At 48.2% G+C, this 23,970-nt stretch overlaps 2 protein-coding genes across 5 annotated transcripts in view; both read left to right on the top strand.

Annotated features, from left to right (window-relative positions):
- Positions 1-11,858, top strand: part of THRAP3 (thyroid hormone receptor associated protein 3) — a 36,295-nt gene extending 24,437 nt beyond the window's left edge. For 3 of the 4 annotated variants that reach the window (XM_015417777.1, XM_015417779.1, XM_015417778.1), the window contains 7 exons: positions 799-971; positions 2,161-2,266; positions 3,052-3,136; positions 6,120-6,301; positions 8,399-8,597; positions 9,996-10,151; positions 10,470-11,858. In XM_015417777.1, the coding sequence (XP_015273263.1) occupies positions 799-971; positions 2,161-2,266; positions 3,052-3,136; positions 6,120-6,301; positions 8,399-8,597; positions 9,996-10,151; positions 10,470-10,691 (1,123 nt within the window). In that variant the 3' untranslated portion in view covers positions 10,692-11,858. The remainder of the gene's footprint in view (positions 1-798; positions 972-2,160; positions 2,267-3,051; positions 3,137-6,119; positions 6,302-8,398; positions 8,598-9,995; positions 10,152-10,469) is intronic. The other variant, XM_015417780.1, reaches the window with a different exon arrangement.
- Positions 11,859-17,229: 5,371 nt separating this feature from the next.
- Positions 17,230-23,970, top strand: part of LOC107115950 (SH3 domain-containing kinase-binding protein 1-like) — a gene marked incomplete at its 3' end in the record, with an annotated part of 21,236 nt that continues 14,495 nt past the window's right edge. Inside the window, exons 1-3 of the mRNA XM_015417752.1 lie at positions 17,230-17,288; positions 18,728-18,885; positions 23,709-23,769. Coding sequence (XP_015273238.1) covers positions 17,285-17,288; positions 18,728-18,885; positions 23,709-23,769 — 223 coding nt within the window. The remainder of the gene's footprint in view (positions 17,289-18,727; positions 18,886-23,708; positions 23,770-23,970) is intronic.

Below are 23,970 nucleotides of genomic sequence, written 5' to 3'. Positions count from 1 at the left end.
AAATGGTTGGAGTTCAATCTTTTCAACTCAGCTGATCGGATTTTTACTCTAAATCAGGATGTGTGAAAGGTAATGCAGATGTGCCTCTATTAGCTCCTTGGCTAAAATGTAAAATCTGTATGTAATACATTAAATGTTGGACCAGAGGAACTTTTGTTGAGCCATATTTGGTTTTACTCTTCTGTTCATTGGCTGTGATTTATGAGAGCCTTTGTCTTTCCTCTACAGCTGCCAGATTCCATTTGCATAAATGACATTCTTGCTCCTATAAGGAGTGAGCTTTTCAAAATATTTTTAGTTCACTGCTTGAAAGAGATTGTGAACAGAAAATACTATACCACTTAAATCCGAATATTTGTCATAAGATCTAAAACAGGAATGTGCCAAGAAATCCCCAAGATTATTACTCCTGCACAGTACTGGGATGGGGGCTCTGTCATAAAATAGCATGTGGTAGCTCCAGTAGTAGCACTGTTACCAGTAAGTCTCTTATGAGTCAAAAAGGTTGCATGCCAAGTAACTCAACATTTGAGGCTGTCTTTATCTGGCGCTCCCCCCATGGATTATCAGCCATGATTCCCCTGTCACAGGACCGTCTATCAAACAACCTTCCTACAGGTGATTGTGTGATGCAGAAATAGTGCTTACAAAGACCTTGGTAGAAGCACAACCAGTTAACTTTTATGGCAACATAAAACATACAATGTGTGCATTGTATTACTGGCAGCTGCTGATTAAATTGCCTTTATTGTGGCCAGACTTCTCTAACCTGTGTCTGTGTGCCTGTTTCCTCACCAGCCCAAGTGGAATTTTGGCTCAGGAGCGCAAGCTGTGTCGTGATCTGGTGCACAGCAACAAAAAAGAGCAGGAGTTCCGCTCGATCTTTCACCACATCCAGTCAGCCCAATCTCAGCGGAGTCCCTCAGAGCTCTTTGCCCAGCACATAGTTACTATTGTACATCATGTAAAAGGTGAGTTGCTACAGATGCATCTGGTGATTGTGGGGCTGGCTTGGTGGGCAAGTCTGTCCCCAGAACAGCCGTGTTGCCATTAATCTGTAGAAGGGGGTGCAACTTGGTGAACACATGGGAAGGCACCCTGCTCATCTCTAATGGGCTCCTCCTTTTCATGGAACTTCTGCACTGTGACTAGTGCACATCTGGCAGTGTCAGCAGTTGTAAAGGTTTTTGCAGGTAAGAGCAGGAGGAGTAAAAAAAATCTCAAAGTTGAAACTGTCATCTTGCACTTTTATTTTTCTGATATATTTGCATTTGCAACCTGTACTGGGAGTGGGGGAGCAATAGCTGCTTGCATGCAGAGGCCAGAAGGAATTTAAAGCAAAATGTATTAAGTTGCCAAAGAGCCAGCGCTTTAGTGGCATAGCTCCTTTGGGGAGGTTTGTATGCACTGCTGCAGCCACATCTGAATGGGATGTGCTCTGGAATCCCAAAGCCATTATTGATGACACTGACTGTTATAAAGCCTGACTACTCATGAAGAGGCCAATTTGTGGGGCAAAGTACACTCTGGCCTCCAACCAGTGTCTGGAGAAGATGGTGGTGCTCTAGTGCAGAAAAATTAGCCATTCCTAAACTGAGCTGTTAGCTAAATGCAGTACTCTAGTTAGTAAGAAAGAACATAGCATTTGCTCCTTTCTTTTTGGCATCCATCTCACAAGTGCCATCACCCAAACAGAGTGATTTTTAAAAAATAAATATGAAGTGTCACTCACCTAAACCAAGTGGCCACTAGGAACAGGATACACATGGGAGAGAAGAATGGCGCATTGGGTGTTTAGCTTTAGGTGGGTTAGAAGACTAGGACTGGATCCTGCAGATTTACTGCTCTAGCAGCAGTGCTGCCCCCTCATGTGAGAAACCTTCTCATAGCCTAGGAGTACCTCTTACATTAGGGGAAAGAGTTCTTGTGGGTGTAGTACAGCACAGGGGGTCCAGCCATAGTTTTTAAAGAGAAAAGATTCTCTACATCTCTTAGTAAGGAGGTGAATCCTTTCTTCTTTTTCTCTCCCACTTTATTTTTCACATCATTTGCTTTCCTAAGCTATTGAAGACGTGCATGCAGAATTCATTTTTTAATCTCATCCTAGAGTCTAAATGCAGTATTAATTCTATGATGTGTTTCATCACCTCAAATAAACAGAGCACCACTTTGGGTCTTCGGGAATGACGCTGAACGAACGCTTTACAAAATACCTGAAACGAGCAGAGCAGGAATCGGCTAAGAACAAAAGCCCTGAAATCCACAGGTAGGTGGCTCTTGGCATGATCACCAAGGTAGGGAAGGGTCCAGATAGCTTGCCACTTTTTAAATTTCCAGAATGCTCTTGGCTTTTTTAACCTCCCCGAGACAACAGTGATTTAGGGAGAGTACCGTCAAGTTGCATCTGACGTATGGTGACCCTGTAGAGTTTTCAAGGCATTGCCTGCCTCTCTGTAGCAGCTCTGGACTGCCGCGGTGGTTGCCCATCCAAGTGCTAACTAGGGCTGACCCTGTTGGGCTAGCCTGGGCTGGCCAGGTCAAATAAAGCCAAGCAGCAGTAGTGGCTTGCTGAGGACAGCCCGGTAGGTTAATGGCTGAGCCAAGGCATTAGGCTTTGGCCTCCTGTATGGAACCCTTTAATCTGTTCATTGAGTCAACTGAACATTGTTGGTCAGTTGTTGTTTGCGGCATGATTTTTTTGGGGTATTTTTTTGTATTTTTCATATATGTATGTGTGTGTGTGTGAGTGTGTGTGCACCTGGAAGTCATGGTGACCGCTGATGACTGACCCTGGCTGGGGACCTGGAGGATATTCAGAGAGGTGGCTGAAGAAAGCCTCCTGACTGCTGGTATTCCAAGGAGGTCTCCCAGCCAAGCACTTGCCAAGAGTCGACCCTACTTAGCTTCTGAGATCTGATGAGATCAAGCTTGCCTGGGCTATCCTGGTCAGGGCATTTGTGGCATGATTTTGATGTCTGATTTGTATGTTACTTGAATGACAAAAAAGTGGTTTTCATGTGGCATTTTCTTGTTCTGTCTCTTTGTTTTTAGGAGGATAGACATTTCTCCGAGTTCCTTTAGAAAGCACGGGTTCTCACAGGAGGAAATCAAAAGTTCCAAAGAAACCGGCTATAAGGTGAACTACTGTTTTGATCAGTAGCAGAATATAATGTGTGCGTGCTGTGGGCATGAACTTTTTTTTGAAAGTGATATTTTTATTTAACTTGCTCTCTACTTAAGTTTGTGTTTTTCTTTCAAGGATGGGCATAATTCTAAAAATGAACTACAAAGGGTTAATTTTTATTAAAAAAAATGTATCAACAACCTTTGTGAAGTGGTTAGAAATATGGTAAAAAATGACCCCAAAGTCAATTGAGGTTGAGCTTGAAACAAAAAGTGGATTTTTGGAAAACAAGTGACCTTGATGATGGAAGAGACTTTTTGTGATATTTTGCCGCTTGTAAGTATGACTAAATCACTTGTATTACCCGTGATATTTCCAACCATGTTTTCAAAAAAGACATGCATGTCAGAAACAGAGGGAAGTAAAATCAAATCCATTTCTGAGCCAAACGCACCATTACTTAAACAGATATTTTTTCTGCAGATGTATTTTCTGTGACTGCCAGTACTTTATTTAAAAAATACAGCAGTGAATTACATTTTTTTTCTGGATCCTTTAAGCAGTTGTGAAAAGTGAAATGATTATACATTCTTTATTTTAAAAAGCTGAAATAAAAAATATGGGCACATCTTGGGTTTAAGCATTGTCTGTTCACCTTCATACATGTTTGTTGCAAAGGTTTTTTTAATCAATCCTGCCAAAGTTGTTGCTTTCCTATCATCTGTGTTTGCAGTTCTCCAAATTCATCTGTCACTTTTGAAGGATAATAGACTGCTGGAATGGATGGGGCCTTGAGCACCAGTTGGCAGTGCAGAGGCCACATGAATATGGGCACGCACAAAGAGGTGCATGCTTCAGGTGTACGGTCCTAAAGAGCTCTACATGAAACCGAACTAAGCAAAATGTCGGCTTAAGTTTTGCTGCTGCCATTCAGATACAGATCAGTTTCCGCTGTGGTGGCCAGCAGTCAGCTTTGTTTTCTGAGTAGAAAAGAATTCTCCTTCACCCGTGTGGAAGGCAGAGGAGCAAAAAAGATCCCGCTCCTGCTCTCATTGAAAACAACCTTTATTTTTGACCCAAAATGTGCTCTAGCGACGCGTGTAAGTAAAACCTTCAGTAGAGGGCTGCTAACCCTTTAAAACCTTTCCTAGTTCTTGATCCAGTTGTCCAAGGTCTTACCTAATCTTGGGTTTAAAAGCTCCTGAAATGGATCAAGAGATCCTACTGATCCACTGTTAACAGTAGTAATTAAGCATGGAGGATTTGTAATAATGTAACAATGCAAGCAATTACAACTTTGGAAACAGAACATGAAATACTGTGCCACCAGCGAGTTTTTTTGCTCATAGAACCGAATCTTCTGACTACTTTCCAGTGTTCTTAGTTATTTCTTCCCACCTGTGTAAATTAATAAGTGATAAACTAGAAAAGGAGAATGGGGATTTGGGAGCATGTCTTTTTTTTTTTTCTGGGAAAGTTCCTTTAAAATGATCTCCGAGAACATCCATGTTTTCAGCTAGTGCTCCAGGCACATTGTGCTGTGTAAATATCTGGTAATCATAGGAAGTGTTGTACAAAATAAGTAATTTGGATAATTTATTTTGCATAACATTGTGCTGTCAAAGCTTGCTTCTAAGCAACTCAGGTGGCAAAGCAAAAAGGAGCCACTGGAGGCAGGGAAAGGTATCTGATGGTTGGGCACCAAAGAACAGGGAGCAGCATCATAATAACTGGGGATGGAAGGAGTGATGTTCCAGCCCCTAATCTGTGAAGGAAAAGGTAGATTTGGTTTCCAGGTCTCTCCAGAAGCCAGTTCATTTTCATTCCTTTCTCTCCACCACCTTTAGTAATAGAAATAGCCTTTTTGTCATTCTCTTGGCTCTCGAAATACCGCCCTCTGTACTTCCACTGCACATCTCTGAATTTGTGAGGTGAAACTGAGCAAGTGCAAAATACCTGGTCGCTTCAAGGTTCATCCTAGACAACCCTATAGCCAGCAGAGATTTAAGGGGGAGCACACAAATCAAGACTGGCTCCCCCCATTCATCCTTCACTGGTCCAGAGGTCATTTCGGGGGGGAACGCAGTTCCCCCAGGTGAGGTAGGGAGGGCGGGGCACATGACAAAGCCCCGCCCCCTGCTTCTGGCTGCCCCACTTCCGGCCCTCGTTCAGCCAGGAGGAGGCAGGAGAAGAGGGAGGGTAAGTTGCTTCCTCCCTGCCTCTCCCCACTCCTGCCTGCCTGGAGCCAGGGAGGGCCTTTGCGGGGCTTCCTTGCACTCCCGCCAGCCTTGCAGGTCCACCACCGGGCCCCTCATGGGGCTCGGCAGTGAAGCTGCAAGGCCGGCGGCGGCCGGGACCGTTGGGGGCGGGGGGGTGTGGCCTTATGACACACTTCTGGTGATGTCAGGGTGTGTGGCATATGCTAATGAGTTATGCTAATGAGTTCCCCTAGCTCTTTTTCTACGAAACGACCCCTGCACTGGTCCCTTTGTATGCACCAGTCTTCTGCTGGCCAGTGATAGTGAAGCTGATCTGCATGTTTTCCCTTCTCTTTCCATAATTGCAGCCCAGTTGGGCACTGCTGTTTCACCTCTCCCACAGGGAGGTTAGGTCTCTTTTTTCCAGGCAGAGGTGAGGAATTTTGCTGAGTTAAGTCCCCGCAGAAAATGAGAATCTTTCAGGAGGGTGGAAGAATAGAACATCATTTTATAATCCTACTCCTTTGAGGTCTAACATTCCTCGCTTGTCCAGCCTTTGAGACTAAAGAGGCTTTGGTTTGGCCTTTGTTTAGTATTAATCTATATTTGTCATAGAGAATAGTGAATAAGGGAGGACACAGACTCCCCTTGTCTTGCACAACCTGTCAGTGTTAACAGCAATGGTGTGTGCCCAGCTGCAATCTTTTCAGTCCTGAACAAAGTGGAATGGGTTGTGGTTTTGCAGGAACTGCGGATTCCTTCGTGTGTAAGCCTTTCTCCTGTTCTTCTTCTTGCAGGCAGAAAGCAAATATAAAGATGACCCAGTTGATCTGCGCCTTGACATTGAACGGCGTAAAAAACATAAGGAGAAGGATAAGCGGGGCAAGTCGAGAGAATCGGTGGACTCCAGGCCCTCAAGTCATTCGCGGGAGAGATCAGCGGAGAAAACAGAGAGGTCTCACAAAGGGTCCAAAAAGAAGTACGTAAGAGAGGAGCGATCCCTTTCTAGAGAGGCACCACATGCATGTTGTTAGTAGCACATGCAGGGCTATGGATGAGGAGTTGAGATTATAAACTGTCAGCTACAGTTCAGTCGTTCCTAATGCCAGGGTGGCATGGACCACTGTATGTCATAGGCATCTGTATATAATGGAAGCTGTCTCCTCTAGCCACTGTGATATGAGATGAGAAACAGAGGGGTCTAATTTGTATGCCAAGACTGAATGGGCAAAGAGCCTGTTATGGCGAAGTAATGGCTTCAGGCTTTCTGCCTTCAGAAACTCAATTGTACTTTGATTTATCTATCAAGGGACACCTGGAAGTTTGTCGTGGAACCTCGGTGCATTAACTGAGGGTTCTGGGGATTGGGGAGTGCTGTGGGATGCACACTTGGTACTGGGTTTTGTATTGGTTAAGATAGCAAGGTTGTACAGTCAAGAAAGTGTGGAATTGTGTGCAGTTAAACACTCTTCAAGCCAGTATAATGCAACAGGTAAAGGACTTTTATTGAATCTTACATTCACAAGCATTTTTATAACAGAAGAAGAAAACAGAAGGCTAAACTAAGTACTATTCCTTATTACAAGTGGCTAGCTAATCCAGCAGCACATCTTTGCAAGTATGAGACCATTAGGTGTGTCCTGGCCAATGCTTCCTCTAAGCTGTGGAGTCTTGTGAGCAAAAATTCTACTTTGTGAGCTCCTGGCATTAAAGTTGTGAGCGAGCAGATTGGCTGCTGCATAAATTAGTTTGCTCTGGAGCCGTCCTTCCTGAGCCAAGACAAAAATGTGTGAGCCGGAGGCTAAAAAACTGTGAGCTAGCTCACACTAACTCAGCTTAGAGGGAACACTGGTCCTGGCTTGCTTGCACAGGAGATTGTCTTGCCTCTTGCAAGGCCAGGAGGAGAGGAAGCAAAGGCATAGAAAGAGAAGGAGAAGCCAGAGAGAGAGAAGTTCCCAGCTTAGACAAAAAGAGGGCGTCACACACAGTCTGGTACTAGAGCAAGGGAAATACAGAGCCCCCCAGTGTCCAGACATGCTGAGTAGCCTTTACTTCCAACACTTGGTTCACTGCTCACGTGGAGCTGTTGGGTCCAGGTGCTGACCAGCACGGAGGGAGCACCTGCCTTAGAATTCATCCCCCCACTTGGTGGAGGGTGCCTTGCAGGAGAAGTCTGAGGAGACTGGGTCGTCTGTATTCCAAGGAACGTTCCCCTTTGATTGTCCCATCTAGGAAACGGTGATGGTCTTTCAAGAACTCCAGGGCTCACTCAGATGTAGGATGAAGATCACAGTACTTATTTGCACCCTTTCCAAAGCTATAAGCCAGCCCCTTTGCACTTAGCAATTCAGCCACCCATGGTGGAGCACAGATATTCCTGTAAACGCTGGGGGAAAGGAGAAGGAGGTCAGTCCAGGTGGCTGGGGAGGGGCTGTGGCTCCAGGTTCAATCCCTGTCATCACCAGTCGGGGATCAGAAAGACCTCTACCTGAGTCCCTGGGGAGCTGGTGTCATTCTGAGTAGACAATACTGATCTTGGTGGACCAAGAGTCTGATTCAGTATGAGGCAGTTTCATGTATGTTGATGTGATCTCGGAGCTGGAGAGTGAAGTGGGGTCTTATCCTGCAGTTGGTTTGATCTTGTCATTGTGGTGTGGGAGATGACATGGGTAATGTTGCTGGATTCAGCTGGAGCTTCAGAGATCAATAAGCCATGCTGGACCAGGAGGGGGGAGTTTATATCATTTTGTCCCTGTCTCCTCACTCCCCCTTTCTCCCCTCCTTTCTGGGAAACTGCTGAGAGAGAAGGCAAGAGAAGGGCACCCCTCAAGGACCACCAGCAGGTGCCTTTATTTAAAGAGTCGGTATGTAGAGGCAGCTGGCAACAGGTGTGAGGGCTCTTGTACAAGAAGGTGGATGCACAGGCACGTGTGTGTGTGTGCCCCAGCTTTTGTTGCGAAAGATCCCTTTGCAAGAGGGATTTTGTGGTGGTTCCACTCACTGCAAGGAGAATCTGAATAAAAGCAGAAGCATGTTCCTCTCCTGACAAACGCTTCTCTCTCTCCCTTTGGTTCAGGAAGCACCGGCGTGTGCGGGAGCGATCCAGGTCAAGCTCTTCGTCCTCACAGTCCTCACCCTCACGCTCTTACAAAGCTGAGGAATATGCTGAGGAGGCAGAAGAGCGGGAGGAGTCTGCCCCCGGGTTTGACAAATCCCGCCTCGGCACCAAGGAGTTTGCTGGCCCAAACGAGCGGGGCAGAGCTCGTGGGACTTTTGTAAGTTGCCCCCTTTGAAGAAGTACTTTCTCAGTGGTCAGCCTTCATTCCAGGACAGTGAATTAAAATTTTTAACTGGCAAAGCTTGGTTGCATTCAAGTATACTGAGAAGGCAGGAGCTTGCATTTCTCCACATTTCTCTCCCCACTTCCACCCCCTTCTTCCCTTCTCTGCCTTCTTCTGTTTAGTGAAATCCCTACACTTTCCTGTCAGAATAAATCAGTTCAGGAATTTTTTTGTAGAGATGTGAAGGCCCGGAAAAATTCGGGGAAAAAACATTTTTCCCCCCGTTTTTTTTCCTGAAGCCTTTTTTGTTTTTTTCCGAAAAATTGAAAAAAGAAAAGAAAAGAAATTGATTATGAAACGTTTTATTTTAACATGATGAATTAAATATTTTAAGACAAGGGGTTCAAATATTTTCCAAATCATTTCTAAAATATATATATATGGTATCAGATTGATCTGATTTCTGTGCACTGAGGACAAGCAAGTCCTAGGTTACAAGCTGAACTCTCCAATGCAAGAACAAGATGCATTTCTTCCTTTAGGAGGTGCTATTGTCAGAAGAAAATAAAAAGGTTTCAGTTTTGTTTTTGCATGTGGGTGGGTATTCTGTTTGTAATAATTGTTTGGATACGCTATATTTTTAATATGCTAGTTGTGATTATTTCATGCCCAAGTAAAAATGTCCATAGTCATATTTTATGTTCCTAAAGCTTCAAAATTTCTGGAAATTTTACATCTCTATCTTTTTGGCATCTTGTTGTTGGTGTTCCCTGACCTGGTGTTGGTGTTCCCTGACCTGGATGGGCCAATAAGCTAAGCAGGGCCAGCTCTGACTAGAATTTGGATAGGAGAGACGGCCAAGGATTTCTGTGTGGGCGCACACAGTGGCAAACCAGATCTTCTCATTTCTTTCCTTGAAAATCCGTGGGGTTGCCATAAGTTGGCTGCAACTTGATGGCACTTTCCACCACCATTGTTGGTGTTCATCCACTTCATAGCATGTGTTCTTCTAGCATGAAAGCCTGGGTGGTTGTTCACTGATTAAAAACACCCCGTTTGGGGAGACCTTCCCATAAAACCACAAAAACATGGAATCCCAGCCCTGGACCAGTTGAGTTCTGACATCCCTGAAGCACTTCTGGAAGCTCCTTAGTCTTAGGTATTGGCAGGTCTTCAGTGTGAAGCAGCCCCATAGTCCCGAGAAGTACCCCCACACCAATGCTGTGGCATATATTCAGCCCCTTCTCGTGTAATAGGAGATACTCAGGCAAGGCTGCCCCACCTCAGTTTGCAGGTGAAAAGACGCTACAACAGCAATAGTTCCATTTGCGGGCATCCTGTGCTGTCTCCTCCTCCTCCTTGACCCTTTCTTCCTCTTCTTGGTGCTCTCAGCAGCAGTTCCGAGCCAGGGGCCGCGGTTGGGGAAGAGGCACCTTTTCTGGCAACAGCAACAATAACAACAGCAGTGGCAGTGCTGACTTCCAAAAACGAACCAGAGAAGAGGAGTGGGACCCTGAGTATACACCTAAGAGCAAAAAATACTACTTGGTAAGTAGTCGTGAGAAGGGCTGGAACGGGTGAGATGCTTGCAGGGAAGTTGCCCCTTCCCCATGGCAGCTAAAAACTCTGGAGGAGATCTGGGAATCTGTGGCATTTGGTTTCACTGTCCCATCACTCAAGGAACAATATTTCCCCACTTTTGTTTGTTATCAGGATGGGGGGCGGGGCACTCAGCAGTCATTGGAGGCAGCAGCTAACTGCAGTGGGAGGGGGACGGGATAAAACAATAGATGGGGCCCCAGAGGAATGGGGAGAGTTCTATCTGACATTTCCTGGTCCATCTCTCATTTTCCATTGCCCTTGCAGCATGATGACCGCGAAGGCGAAGGTGGCGAGAAATGGGCAAACCGAGGCAGGGGCCGTGGCATCTTCCCCCGTGGGCGGGGCCGTTTCCTGTACCGGAAATCAAACACCAGCCCCAAATGGGCCCATGACAAATTTAGTGGAGAGGAGGGAGAGATTGAGGACGACGAGAGCGGAGCTGAGACCAGAGAGGAGAAAGAAGCCCTTCAGTCGGTCGCAGAGTAGAAGCCGTGAGTTGGGAAGAGGGTCCTGAGAGCCTGAAGCAGGAGCCTCTGGAGGGCGCATGGCCTCTGCCCCCGTCTGAACTGTAACTGATCCTTATTGACTAGTTGAATGTGTTTGTTTGTTAATCTTTTTTTTGTGTGTGACCCTCGGAGGACAACGTGGAGTAAGTCTGTTCCCAATACTCTTGGCAATCATTTTTGTTTCCTGGGGGGAAAAGAAAAAAAAAAGATGGTGATGGGAAAATTCCCTGGTTTTTTTTGTTTTCTCTCCTTCCTTGTTTGTGGAGTTTTTAAAATAGAATCCTTTATTTTAAGCCTTTGCATATAATAGAGACGATGCCCGTTATGGATGATTAATTTCAGAACAGCCTTTGTGGTTCTTGCATATTAAAGAACGACACATGTGACTAAACACCTGCATATAAATCATTGGGACCAAACTGCGTGTTCTTAGTTTTAAAGGAACTCTTCCCCCACTTGAATTTGGAATCCTTTTCGCTTTTAAGGAGTTCCCATTATGTGTTCCTTTTTTCTCTTTTTTTGAAGGAAAGTTGGCGTGGTACAAAATTGGAGAAGACCTCCCACCCCCACCCCACCCCCCACTGCTCTTGGCTGATCTTAGAAGCATCTAGGTCCTTTCACTCTAGATTTCTCGCTTACCCTCTTTGCCTCCAATTGTGAATTCAAATACTTTTCAGGGTTGCATAGTTTTTCTAAGAAACTTCTGGATATATTAGGATAACAGAAATTGTAGCATGAAAAATGAGAATTTTTTCCAGTATTTTTATTAATCTTTTTATAAAGCAATTTTGACTCACATCTGTGATGGCCATGGCAAGTTACTGGTGGTTGGTTTTTGTGTTTTATCTTCAGCTTTAAATTTGTAGAGCTCAAAAAAGGTGTTTTGGCATGGGGGGGGGGCAATCTTCCTCCCAGGCCTTCCAAGCCAGCTCCAGCGAATGTTGTTGCTGCATAGAGAAATCAGTCCCTTGAAAATCTGGCTTTGTGGTGCTTCTCCCCCTGCCGCATCCTCTCTATGCTATGAATTGGGCTCATTTTATGGGACCCATTGCAGTTCTTGCTTAGTTACGCCTGCAAGCTTTTGTTTTGATTGTGCAAATAAAATTACATTAAAATGAACTGGGAAGGGAGTACCTCTGGTTTCTTTCTTTGCCTTTATGTCCGACATTTACCTTCTGACAGCAGAGGGTGTATACTGGTGTCTCTGTTAAGACTGCTGCTGAATAAAATGCACAGCTCTGTACTATGAAAAGCTGTGGATCGTGTGTAAAATGGAGTCTGCTTTGGCTACATATCTTGCTGTGTGTTCGTGCAAAGAACTCCAGGTGGTATTGAAGCAGACTCATTCTTTTACCTCTAGAACTCCTTCGGGGGCCCACCCATAATTCTGGAGATTTCTTCACCTCCTGGCTGCGTATTTTCATAGCCATGAGGCCCAGAAACTTGTTTTGCTATGTTACACTAACAGCCCAGTTGTTTTGCTTCTGGAAACTCTATTTCTCTCCCTCCCAGATTTAATTAAAATCAAGATCGGCTGTGCTCCTGCTGCCTGCAGGTGTGGCTGGAAGTACGCAGCTAAGTTGTTTGGCAGCTCCCTTAGGTCTTATCTACTCAGGCATCTCAGGGCCTTCCTTGCAGGGGAGGTGCTGCCAGTGTGAGAAGCTTTAGGTGCCTTAATTTCTGAAGACGTCTACCTTTTTCATATTAGTGACTTTCCATGGGCTGCTCAGTGAGCTCTGTGGCTGAACTGTCAGGGGGAATTTGGTCGGACTCATCCAAATGGAGCAGTTGCTCGACAGTGGCTTCATGCATTGCAGTTTGATGGACACATTCCATGCAGGTAGAGATGGCAATGGTCAGGGGGCTGCATTTGGCCCTCGATCTCTGCCCTGCACGATGGCAGGAAGGCAGGTGCTTCCTTCACACTTTAAAGGGGTAAATGCAGGCTGCCCAGTCTGCAGGGTATGAAGTAGCCCCAGTGATGCTGCAGCCCTCCAATTCTTCAGGGATTCATCTCTGGGACTGTTGATGCTTCATCAGCCCCAGTGCCATTTTGGCCTCAAATGGCAAGCCATTTTAGCACTTCAGTTTTACTTTGCCCTGCCTTCGAACGTTCAGAGCAAGTTAAACCAAAAGCACAGCAGTGGCTCCCTTTTTGAAAGCCAGCCCTGAACAGCAGCCACAACTCTTGCCCAAAATAATAAAAGTCTCGAGTTGCTTGTAGAAAATGCCTTTGGGCTGGATTTCTGGTGAACTGTGGAGCAGCTTCAAGAAGTGCATTCCCTGGGTGGATGTTTCCAGTGGACAGTAGTGATTGTAAATGTAACAGTGGGACAAGGGAGGGGAGATGTGTGTAGTATATAAAGTTAGAGCCCCCACATTGAACTGCATCTGAGAGTAACACTAAGCCCCTGGTGTTGCTCCCACCACTGGGTGAGCAGCACTTCACGTTCCTGCTCTGTTCTCAAGAGCTGTTAGGGAAGTCGTGACACTTGCAAGGCCTTTAATTGAAAAGGACCCGCCTGGGTTCACTATTCTTAACTGCTTTTCCTGGTAAGTGGGAGGGCAGTTATTTTGCATATTGTGTTTCTAGGTTAAATTGGGACATTGAACAATAGAGCACACACCCCTCAACATCCAGTTCTTTGTGTATTCAAAACCAGGTTTACAAGTCCAAACTGTAACAGTACTTGAAACAACATAAAATTTCAGGTTTGGCAACACTTGTGTACTTGGGAAAGCACCTGGCACAAGCCCCACTCGTAGAAGGCCCCACAAGAAGAGTGGGATTTCATAAAGCAGAATCAGAAGTTATTCTGAGTAGTTTGATCCAAGAAGAGCAAGCAATGTGTGCTGTAGTTCTAAACAATAGGTTTGTATCCCACTCCTGTGGAGCTGAACGGGGCTCGCTGATCATACCTGAGATTAAACCCAACCACTTGTGCATGAAGGTAGCTTTTGTCACTAAGGGGTTTTTTTGTAGGGGTTTTAAACCATACTTTTTAAAGCCAACTAACATTTTTCAGAGTTCTTGGATCTGAAAAACTAGAAGGGGGTTCCAAAGGGAGTACAGTCTTCAACTTTTGACTTCCCAGTGGTACAAAATGTGGGTAAAATCTACTGTGTTCTCTGATAAGAAGCAGAAGTGGCTGTTCCTGTGTTACAGCAGCAGGAAGCAGAAAAACAGGTTAACTCTGCTTCATACTGAGCTGAAAAAAATAAGAATCCAGGTTCCCATGCACTGCAGCCTGCTATTGGGCAGGCCAGTTTGATCACCCTGTTGTCAGGGAAAATAAAGCAGGTACTTCAACTTGTCCGAGGTCAGGCAAAGTTGAAAGCTGACATCATCTCAGCCAGAAAGGCCTTACTCATGGGATGGGGAAGCAGAAGTAGACTCAGGAAGAGTCTCAGGAAGCAGGAGGTGAGTTTTTATTCAGTGGGAATGGGGGCTGCTGGTGTGGAGTGTTAATGTTCTCCATGCAACTGTGGCTTTTGCTGTACATCTGGCAAGGAAATCACAGAGCTCTGAGGCTGAGAACCACCACCAGCAGCTTCTGCTTGGGAAGTCCTTGAGGATGTACCGAGGGCTGAGCTGGAATTGCTTTCCCAGGCAAAGCCTGTTTGGTGTAGTGATTAAGAGCGGCGGACTGTAATCTGGAGAATGGGGTTTGATTCCCCATTCCTCCACATGAAGCCAGTTGGGTGACCTTGGGTCAGTCACAGTTCTCTCCGAGCTCTCTCAGCCCCACCTACCTCGCAGGGTGTCTGTTGTGGGGAGAGGAAGGGAAGGGGATTGTAAGCCACACTGAGACTTCTTCAGGTAGTGAAGAGTGGGGTATAAAACCAACTCTTCTTCTCTAGCTTTCATAAAGCACCCCTTGACTCACATATTGATCAGGTTACCAAAATGTCCAAGAACTAAAGACCCGCTTAGTTTTCTTGCTTTTGAGCAGGGCAACAAAGGCACCTCAGTCTGCTTGTGCTTCCACTGCTGCATTGTTTATCTCCCCCACCCCGATATCTGCTGGGTTGTGCCTGCAGAAGTCTTGTCAGATACCAGCATCTTTTAATTTCAAGAGCTGATAACTGGTTTCAGCAGGTGGACTGAGACCAGGGCTAACTAAATGTGTGCCAGGGCTAGCTAAGCCATTCTGAGTTCAACTTTCTTTCCAGATTGGGAGAAATCAAAGCAGGCAGTGGCTAGATGGAAAGACCTCTTCTTGCCCTCTTCCGCTGCCTTTCTAGATTGTGAACATAGTTTGTAGAACAGCTGAATCATAATTACATTTAGAGAACACCTTTCAAGTGCTCACGGTGCATCACAGACATTATCAACAGTAATTCTTAACAAGAACCCTGGCAGGTAGGCCAGTATTTGCACAATGTTACAGGGGAGGATGGTAGAGGTGAAGGGTACCTCAAGAGTTTACAGCAAGACTCAACCTGTGTTGATGCTGGTTCTTGGTGCAGCGGGATGGCAAGTGGGTACCTTCCAATCGCCTGTCGCAAAAAGAAGCATCCCACACACTTTAGTGGCCAGTCCACTCCTGTCTGAGTGCCCACTCTGCACATAGAAGCTGGCTGGGTGACACCCCCCCCCCACTCAGCCTAACTCCACCTCACAGGGTGGTTCTGCAGATAAAGTGGAGGAGAGGAGGAGGAGGTCAGCCACTTTCAATCTGCATTGGAGAGAAAGGCACAGTATAAGTGAGGTAAATGACAATATACGCATTCTGGGAAACCCTTCCTCCTATGCCCATTGACTGAGAGCAGGGGAGGCCGTTGCAAACATTTAATGACTTCAGTGCCCAACGAGGGCTTCACGGGCCAGAAGGGGCCACTGACCTCAGCTGTAAACCAAATAAATGGCCCCTATTGTCAACTGATGAAAGCATGGCCACTGTTGTGAGCTGCCACCCAACTTCCTCATCTCGTCTCCCCTAGACCTGCTCATGCCCCAGTTATTTATCTGTTGCACAAACACGCGCACCAAACAAGGCTATGCCCAAGTGAGTGTGTGGCAGTATGCCCAATCATAAAGCATCCATTTTGGGGAATGGATGGCAATTCAGCTATGCCACAGGATCTCCAGCAAAAGCACTTCAGAACACAATTCTCCAAGGACCATGGCTAATTTCATTCGAGATTTGTGAGACTATTTGTGTCTGAAGTAACATGAAGGGTTTCAGGTCCCTGTGTTGTCTCCGAGTGTGTGAGGAGCTTACGCTTGTTCCAGGAGACTCCGCCTGCAATCTCTGGAATGGAAGGATGCAACCATTGGAATCTCTAAATCAGCAGTCAAGACAAAAACACCTCTGAACATACACAAAGAGCTTTGACCTCTGCATAGCCACAGTCGTCTCTGAGGTATGTGTGATGAAGGAAGCACAGCTGCCTGGCCAAAGGCTTCAATGCCAAAGGGTACTCGAACCCCAGCACCTGTCGTGGGAAATGCCAATCCTGGCCTCGGTCTTTTCTCTATTTCCTCTCCCTTTGTCAGCATTTAAACTGAACACTCTTCAGGGCTGGGACATTTAGCTTACTTTGTCAAGTGCCATAAGCAGAAGTATCAGCCATATCTCAGGGACACCACATTCATTGGGGGGAGGGGGGTCAGCTGGCCAAAGGCCACAGAGGGAGTTCCTGAGCGAAGACTTGAGCAGAGGTCTTCAGCTGCATCGTGTGCTTTCTCAGCTATGACAAAAGCTTATTTCCTTGTTTGCAGCTGTATGGACTTGATTCTCCTTGGCCTTTTGTCCATAGGACTGCCAACTCTGGGCTGGGAAATTTCTGGAGATTTGGGGGAGTGGAGCCTGGGGTGGGCAGGGCTTGAGAAGAGGAGGGAGCGCAGTAGGGATGTAATTCTGCAGGGCCCACCGCCCAAAGCTTCCGTTGTCTTCAGGGGAGCTGATCCCTGTAGTCTGGAGAGCTGTTGTAATTCTGGGTGGTCTCCAGGCCCCACCTGGAGGTTGGTAACCCAATACTCCAGCACACACCACACACATGTACTTTTGCACACATGAAGCCACTTTAGACGGAATCAGACTCTTGGTCCATCACAGTCAGTATCATATACTCAGATTGGCAGCGGCTTTCCAGGGTCCTTTCTAACAGGAGATACCGGGGATTGAAACTTCTGTGTGCAATGCAGAGGCCCTTACATTGGTCCATGGCCCCATCACATGCTGTGCTGCCACTTCCTTAAGCCCTGCCTGCTTTTCTGTACCCCTTTGGGCCGTGCTCCCCTCCACCCCCACCCCCTGTGTGCACAGCCTCCATTTTGGCTTGGCATTCTGCCAGTGCTGGGCTGCACCAGCCTCTCTGGGGCAAGCAAGTCTACTGGGCCCCCCTGCCTGGCTTGCTGCAGCCTGGCTGGGCCAGGAACCCGTTTTACCTGCTTGCCAGGCCTGGGACCGTCCCTCTCCTGCGTGCGCATCTGGCTTGTCACAGCGGGCTGCCTGGCCCTCCCTGCTTCAGAAAGGGAGTGTCTGGCTCTCTTTTCTCACTTTGTCCGGGAAAGGACAGTGGGGTATATGCGGAGGGAGGCAACGAGAAGCTGAGGATTCCGCCGCCATGGGTATGTAGCGGGGCTTGTCTTCTCCCCCAGTCCACCCTCGAGCCAGGGGTGCCAGAATAGCTCACTGTGCTATTGCACAGGGCTCCGTCTGTGGCCACTTCAGCATGTGCAGCCTCATCTTACACTTGAGTGCTATCTATTGCCCAGCCATAGAAAATGGAGGGTCACATTTCCCCCACTATGTTACTGGTGGCCTCTGCCACAAACTCCCTAGGCCACCTGTGGGATGCCGCTCTCTCAGCCCCAGACCTTCCTGGGATGTGGCGATAATACTGGTCTACCCTACAGGGCTGTTGTATTGCTGAGCTAATATATGCAGAAGCATGCTGAGAACTTTAAAAGGCATGGCAGAAATGCCATCTATCCATCATGTATGTGTAATGTATGTATGATATACATATCATGTCTTGCTGTCAGGTTGTAGCCAATTTATGGCAATCCCATAGGGCGTTCAAGGTAAGAGATGAACAGAGATGATTTATCATTGCCTGCCTCTGCATAGCAACCCTGGACTTCCTTGGTGGTCTCCCATCCAAGGACTAAGTGTCCCCTCTAAGCTGAGTTAGTGTGAGCTAGCTCACAGTTTTTTAGGAGGAGGAGGAGATTGGATATACTCACTACCCAAAGGAGTCTCAGAGCAGCTTACAAACTCCTTTCCCTTCCTCTCCCCACAAGAGACACCCTGTGAGGTAGGTGGGGCTGAGAGAGCTCTTTCAAGAACTGCCCTTTCAAGGACAGCTCTTGTCAGAACTATGGCTTGTCCAAGGTCATCCAGCAGGTGCAAGTGCAGGAGTGGGGAATCCACACACAACCACTACACCAAACGGGCTCACTTTTAGCCTCTGACTCACACATTTTTGTCTTCGCTCAGGAAGGGTGGCTCCAGAGCAAATGAATGTATGCAGTAGCCAAATGTCTCACTCACAACTTTAATGCCAGTAGCTCACAAAGTAGAAATTTTTACTCACAAGACTCCACAGCTTAGAGGGAGCATTGGCAGGGCTGACCCTGCTTAGCTCCCGAAATCTGACAAGCTTGGGCCAGCCTGGGCTGTTCAGGTTGGGGCCAAGCAATATTACTGAGGGGAATTTTGGTTGACAGCTTTGATGTATTTCTACCAGCTCTGTAGACAAACAGCCCCTTTTTTGTACATAGGTTCAAGCTAGTAAAGGGGTGGTGGGGACTCTCAGTCAAAGAATGTGGCAACGGGCATGTGTGTGGGTGTGTCTGTATATCTTTAAAAACTTGCTGAGCTTCCAGACCTGGAGGGATACCTCAGAGTAAAGAATGGCTCCCTTTACCCAAGTGAACAAACCAGGGCTTGTGGAGAGGCAGAACATGTTGCCCCCACGTCCGTGGCCAATGGCTGGATCAGAGCGGACTCCCACAAGGTGAGAGGGCTGTGATGGGCAGCTGCCACTCTGTCTCCATTCTCCCAGAGGTCCTGGTGCTGGTTGACTTTGAGGGCCAGCTGAGCGATGAGTTGAAGATCAAAGCCGGCAACATCATCTACAAGGTGCATCCAGGCCCGGAAGAGGGGTGGTTCCAGGGCGAACTGGAGGGCAGGACAGGGTTCTTCCCTCAGCAGTTTGTACAGGTGAGCCAAAGCCCACGTGGCATTTTTGAAGGTGGAACCCCTAAAAGGTATGACGTGTGCTTTTGAAAAAGTGAAGGGGAACCGAGCTGGTGTTTGCAAACAGCCTTTAGGAGGAGGGACGGCACTGGGTGGGCTTCCTGTCCGTGGCCACGCTGGACTTGCAAAGCCATGCTGTGTGCAAAGCCCCCTGGGCAGCCTTTTCGGGGATAAAACTCAGAGTGTAATAAAGAGTGCCTCTGAGTACGCACAGAGTGTAACCCTGCTCACCACTGGGCAGTCAAGCAGTCTCTCCACATGTCTGGAGATATTTCTTCAATTTACATACTTCATTTATACCCCACTTTTATTCCCAACGGGGACCCAAAGCAGCTTACATCCTTCTCCTTTCTCCAATGAACCCTCACAACAATGCTGTGAAGTAGTAGGTTGCCAGATCCAGGCCGGGAAATTCCTGGAGATTTGGGGGCGGAGTCCGGGGAAGGCAGAGTTTGGGGAGCGAGAGGGACTTTAGTGGCGTGAAATACCACACACCGTCTACCTTCCAAAGCAGCCATTTTCTTTAGGGGAACCTCTCTCTGTTGCCTGGAGATCAGTTGTAATCCCAGGAGTTCTTCATTCAGCACCTGGGGATTGGCAACCCTAGGTAGATCCAGGTGGGTAGCTGTGTTGGTCAGAAGCAACAGAACAAGGCACTTTTAAGACCAACAAAGTTTTATTCTGGGCATAAGCTTTCCTGTGCACGCACACGCCTTCAGGTACCACTTAATATCTGAAGGCGTGTGCGTGCACACGGAAGCTTATACCCAGAATAAAACTTTGTTGGTCTTAAAGGTGCCCCACTGGACGTTACCCGAGGTAGGATAGGCTTAAGGTTGCCAACCTCCAGGCAGTGGCTGGAGATCTCCCACTATTACAACTGATCTCCAGGGGACAGAGACCAGTTTACCTGGAGAAAACAACCAATTTGGAAGGTGGACTCTATGACATACCTCATTGAAGACCTTCCCCTCCCCAAAATCTCCCATGTATTTCCCAACCCAGAGCTGGCAACACTAATTTGGGGGAGCATCTGTGACTGGCTCAGTGTCATCCCAGCCAGCTTCCATGGCAGAGTGGGGGTTCAAAGCCGGGGCTCCCGGATCCTAGCCCAACTCTGTGTCCTCCAGGTCAGGACTCGAGCTTCCAAAAGGACACTCTGCTGCATGTCCCCCGCCTCCCCCCAGCTTCACCTTCAGCTGCTTTGGCTTCCTCCCCCCCCCCCCCCCCCCACGCGGCCCCCCCCGGAAGGGACCCAGCCCGGCTATTTGCCTTCAGGTGGGGAGTTCATGGCCAAAGGATGCAAATGAGTTCCGGAACAAAGCAGCACTTCTGGGAATGTTTTGTTTAAACGATGGCTGGCAGGGAAGCGGCACAGAGCCGAGCAAGACCCTTGCTGGTACCTTTTCTGAACCCAGCCCCGCCTCTTGCCCATATTTGCCCAACCCCAGTCTGGGAAGAGGGATTGGGCAGGGAGCATCCAAGCAGGGCTGCATCCAAGCAGGGCTCACACAGGGCCAGGCCACCTGCACAAAACCTAGGATTGCCAGCCTCCAGGTGGGGCCTGGAGATCTCCCGCTTTTACCACTGATCCCCAGCCGACAGAGATCAGCTCCCCTGAAGAAAATGGTTGCTTTGATAGGTGGGCTCTATGGCATTGTACTATGCTGAGGCCCCTCCCCTCCCCAAACCACGCCCTCTCCTGGCTCCACCCCCAAAGTCTCCAGGTATTTTCCAACCCAGACTTGGCAACCCTAACAAAACCCCCAGCACGGGAGGCACGCATTGTTGCCCAGGCGGCTGCTTCCTGCAGCTGGCTGGGTTAGGAAGGCTGAAGAGCTCCTTCCTTTCTCCCTTCTCCTGAGGGCTGGTTCAAGATATTTGTTTGCCCCCCTGAGCCAAAAGGCAATGATTTAACCAAAGCTACCTACTGAATTCATAGGGTTGCCATTGCCAACCTCCAGGGCGGGACCTGGAACTACAGCTGATCTCCAGCCAACAGAAATCAGTTGCCCTGGAGAAAATGGCTGCTTTGGTGGGTGGACTTTTTGGCATTGTCTCCCACTGAGGCCACTCCCCTCCCCAAACCTTGCCCTCTCAAGGCTCCGCCCCCCAAATCTCCAGGAATTTTCCAACATGGAGCTAGTAGTTTTAAAAATCATGGGTGGACTCTGAGCCTGAATTCAGTTGGGTTTTTCTACATTGACAACCCCTTTAGAGGATCTCAACTTTGTTTTTTCTTACTTAATTAAAAAAAATTCTATTATGGCTGAAAAGACAGTCGAGTTTTGAACTGATCTGACATGGCTTCCCTCAAGGAAGTCTGTGAAATGGGATTTTGTGAGAACACTGTGAGTGCTTGTTGATTTCAGCCTTGTGGCCATACTGAACTACAATTCCCATGGTACCTTGGGGAGGAAAAAGAAGCCCTAAGTATTGCTCAGTTCTTGCTTTGCAGTTTAGACCTGCCTCCAAGGGGGAGTGTCCCCTTAAGGCCACACCCCAACCCTCACCTATATATCTGACATCAATACACATGCTCCTTTTTGGCCTCCCTCTCCTGCTCTACGGAATGGCAGTTCTGGTCCGGAGGCAGGGTTTTCTTCGCCAGGTAAAGGTGGGAGTTTTATTGGAGGAAGGTTTTGGATGCTCTCCGGCCCTTCCTATTGCTGGGGGTGGCTTCAGCTCTCTCTGGCCCCTTTGGGTTTGGCCCAAGAGGTGGCTGCTAAGGCTTGGGGACTTACTTTCCCTGGGGGTTGATTCTCTTTGGAGTCTCTGCCATTCTTGGCTTTGTTTCCTGAACGTGAGGGAGAGACTCAGGGCTCCTGGGCTGTCTCCTCCTCACTGGGGTCCCTTCTAGTGCATTCGAGAGGTGATAGCGTCACCCAGGAGCCCCCTGGATGGTCTTGGAGGGAAATGGCAATTGCTGAGTTAAAACTGAGCAGAGGAGGGTTGCCAACCTCCACGTGGGGCCTGGAGATCTGGAATTACAACTGATCTCTGAGATAGATCAAATGGGTAGCCATGTTAGTCTGCATGTAGCAGTAGAAAAGAGTCTGGTAGCACCTTAAAGGCTAACAACATTTGTGCCAGGGTGTCAGCTTTCGTGAGTCACTGCCCACTTCTTCATACTGCAGAGACCAGCACCCCTGGAGAAAATGGCTGCTTTGGAGGGTGGACTCTAGGGCATTATTTAACTGCTGTACACCGCCCTGAGCCCATCTGGAGAGGGCGGTATATAAATCTAGTAAAATAAATAAATAAATATACTCTGCTGAGGTCCCTGCCCACCTCAGGCTCCATGCCCACCTCTCCAGGAATTGCCCATCCCTGAGTCAGTCCCCAGGGTGAGGCTGAGACCCTGGACTCCTGGGTGTTCTTCTCCCAAAATCAAGCTGTTGGGCTGGGCCATAGTTCCAGAGGGGAGTCACGTTGTGTACTTGTAATGGGGACCAGCTGTGTCACAATGTTTCAACTGTTTCCTAGCCTTCCTCTTTTTTTGGTGAGTATCTGTGTGTGTGTTTGCATGCCTGGAAGTTATGGTTGACTTCTGGTGACCCCTAGTGGGGCTTGGACATTTCAGAGAGGAGTCTTACTATTGCCTGCCTCTGCATCCCAGCCCTGGTATTCCTTGGAGGCCTCCCTTCCAAGTACTTGCCAGTTTCCTAGCCTTCCTTGATCTCTGTTGCCTGGTTGCCTGCCATGTAACTCCAGTTCTAGCATGCTAGTCTGGACAGGGGCAGAGATGGCTGGGGTGAAAGGGTGGTGGGCGGGGGAGGAGAGAAACAGAGAGGGTGGTACAAGCAGGGGTCATTTCGTAGAAAAAGAGCTAGGGGAACTCATTAGCATAACTCATTAGCATATGCCACACCCCCTGACATCACCGGAAGTGTGTCATAAGGCCACACCCCCTGACATCACCGGAGGTGTGTTGGCCCCAGGCAGGCAGGGGTGGGGAGAGGCAGGGAGGAAGCAACTTACCCTCCCTCTTCTCCTGCCTCCTCCTGGCTGAATGAGGGCCGGAAGCGGGGCGGCCGGAAGCAGGGGGCGGGGCTTCGTCATGTGCCCCGCCCCCCGTACCTCACCCGGGGGAACTGCGATCCCCCGTGTTCCCCCCCGAAATGACCTCTGGGTACAAGTGTCGTTCTCTCCAATCTTCCTTTTGGTCGGTTAAGAAGAGTGCGGTCTCCTGTCTTCCTGCCCCCCCCCGCTTCATTTGGTTCTGTGCAGTGGTTCTGGGGCTTCCTTGTACCTGGGACTGGCCCATTAGAGTTCTCAGGATGGCTGACTTAAAATCCAGTCGAAGGTAAAACAAACCAAGCCCGACTGGCAGCAAGTTAAAGCAGCTGCCAAGTTCATTGCTTTCCACCAGAAGCTTAGTGAACCAACCACCAAATTCTTACCTGGTGGCAGGGGTCATTTGGGGGGGGGGACGCGGGGGGACGCCATCCCCCCGGGTGAGGTGCGGGAGGGCGGGGCCTGGAGCTCCCTGCTGGTGCCCGCTGGAGGTCGCCGCCGGCTGTGGGGAGGACACACTTCCGGTGATGTCAGGGGGTGTGGCATATGCTAATGAGTTATGCTAATGAGTCCCCCTAGCTCTTTTTCTACGAAATGACCCCTGCCTGGTGGCTAAAGATCATTGTAGCCGGCACTGGGCAAGCAGGCGGGGAGGGAGTGCCACGGAAAAGGGGCACCCAGATGTGTTTTGGGGGCAGGGTCTCTTCTTCCCTCTTCAGACCTGCTTCCACTCTTAGCCCCCCTGTGCTCTTTTTTCCCTCCCGCCCCAGGAAATCCCAGCAAGTCTCCGAGCAGAGGGCTCCCAGCGGTGTCCCCGATCCGTCCGCAGTGGTAAGAGGTGTGGGGTGCAGCTGCCTTCAGCCCTGCAGCTTCAAAGGGAAGAGCACCAGAGACAAAATTGCCTTGGGATGTGGCCATAAGGAATAGAAAACGTCTGTTTTAAAATGATGGAAGCAAAGCAATTAGTTATGTAGCATATGTTCTGGAGTGTTGTTGAACTGAGGCAGATATCTGTTCCATGTGGAAAGCGTG

The sequence above is a fragment of the Gekko japonicus genome, unplaced genomic scaffold (assembly GCF_001447785.1).
Source record: "Gekko japonicus isolate JY-2015 unplaced genomic scaffold, Gekko_japonicus_V1.1 scaffold203, whole genome shotgun sequence".
NCBI lineage: Eukaryota > Metazoa > Chordata > Lepidosauria > Squamata > Gekkonidae > Gekko > Gekko japonicus.
The sequence above is the reverse complement of the archived record's forward strand: the minus strand, read 5'-3'. Positions and strand labels throughout refer to the sequence as shown.